The sequence below is a fragment of the Polyergus mexicanus genome, unplaced genomic scaffold (assembly GCF_030449975.1).
Source record: "Polyergus mexicanus isolate NDT 795.1 unplaced genomic scaffold, iyPolMexi1.0 SCAF_24, whole genome shotgun sequence".
NCBI classification, from domain to species: Eukaryota; Metazoa; Arthropoda; class Insecta; order Hymenoptera; family Formicidae; genus Polyergus; species Polyergus mexicanus.
Window position 1 is genome coordinate 3,064,296 of NW_027223344.1, and position 1,531 is coordinate 3,065,826.

Consider the following 1,531-nt stretch of genomic DNA (forward strand, 5'->3'; position numbering starts at 1 on the left):
CTCATAGGATAGGGCGGGGATGGGGCCCTTTCCTTTTTTTGTATCTGATAAAGTAAAAACACGAACCGATCAATCCCGTCGAGACGCCTATGAGTTATGGTCTGAGTCCGTCCTTCTCGCGCTCTATACAGATTCTTTCTCGCGCCGCCATGCAGCCGCCGCGTCCTGCGTTTTCTCTTTAGCGCTTTATACGGACTCTTTCTCACGCTCTATATGAATACTTCATCGCGTCGTTAAGCAAACGTCGTATCTCGCGGTAACCTTTTCTCGCGTTGCTCGATATATAATGCTTCCGAGAACATAATAAATAGATTGTGGAAATTTCCAATCTGTTCTATTTTTAATAAGTTTCGATGCAGATTTGGCAAGTTGCTCCAGCCCGAGATTTGTAATAACTTTCTACTCTCGTCAAGATTTATCTACAAATCTTTGGTTAGAGCAACTTGATAAAACTGGCTCGAGACTTATTAAAAATAGAACAGCTAGGAAATTTCCACAATTTTTTACGATGTGAAAATACTCGAAAAAATCGAGTATTTCATACCTTCGCGTATTCCGTCTTTGTTATTTTTCTCTCGGAATATTTTATTAACCCTTAGCGCTCCGTTGGCTCCGCTACGGAGCCATCCGTCATTTGTTCCGTAACTCCGTAGGCTCCGCTGCGGAGCCAAATGTTTTTAGCATGATTACGCTTAAAATGCTACGGAATCGTCGGCGTTGGCAATTGTTATCTGTAGTTAAAATGTGCTCAGTCTCTGTACTGTTACGATTAAGCCATTTTTTGACCTTTTTTATGGTTAGCAACATGGAGAAAAATAATTATTATGATGAGAATTTAGAGTTAAGTGATAGTGAAGACGTATTTGATTTTCAAGTGTTAAAAGATATTGCAAAAGACAATGTTGATTATAATTCTGACACTTCAAGTAGTGGTTCTGAAATTATACTACCAAAGAGACGACGAATGAGAATTATTGAAAGTGAAAGCGAAGATTCGCTGGAAGACTTAGATGAATGGCGCGATGTCACGGAAGAATTAGATAGAATACATTTTAGTGTATCGCCAAAGGTCATTGGACCACAAGTTCCTACAAATATTGTGCAGCCGATACAATATTTTAAATTATTTTTCACAAACGAATTAGTAAATGAAATTATAAAAGAAACCAACAATTACGCAGAAAATGTTCTAAAGAATAAAGAAATATCTAGTAACTATTTGGCAAACGTGGCGTGTGGTGGAAGAGGATGAGTTTTGGGCTTTTATTGGAGTTATTGTCAATATGGGTACGATACCTCTTACGAATATGCAGGAATACTGGTCAGTTAAGGACAATAGTCGGATCCCTTTCTTTAGTAAAATATTTACAAGAAAGAGATTCAATCAGATATTTTGGATGTTGCATTTAAAAACACCTGATCCTGCGAGAAATGATATTAGAACACGTATTCAACGAGCCAGTAATTTTTTGGAATATATAAATTCAAGATTTTCAGACTATTTTATACCTGGAGAAAATATATGCGTTGA

General features: G+C 37.4%; 1 protein-coding gene across 1 annotated transcript; it reads left to right on the forward strand.

Annotated features, from left to right (window-relative positions):
- Positions 1–805: 805 nt before the first annotated feature.
- LOC138942938 (uncharacterized) lies at positions 806–1,252 on the forward strand. The gene has a single exon (XM_070313437.1). It carries the CDS (start codon positions 806–808, stop codon positions 1,250–1,252), a length of 447 nt encoding a protein of 148 aa, XP_070169538.1.
- Positions 1,253–1,531: the final 279 nt, after the last annotated feature.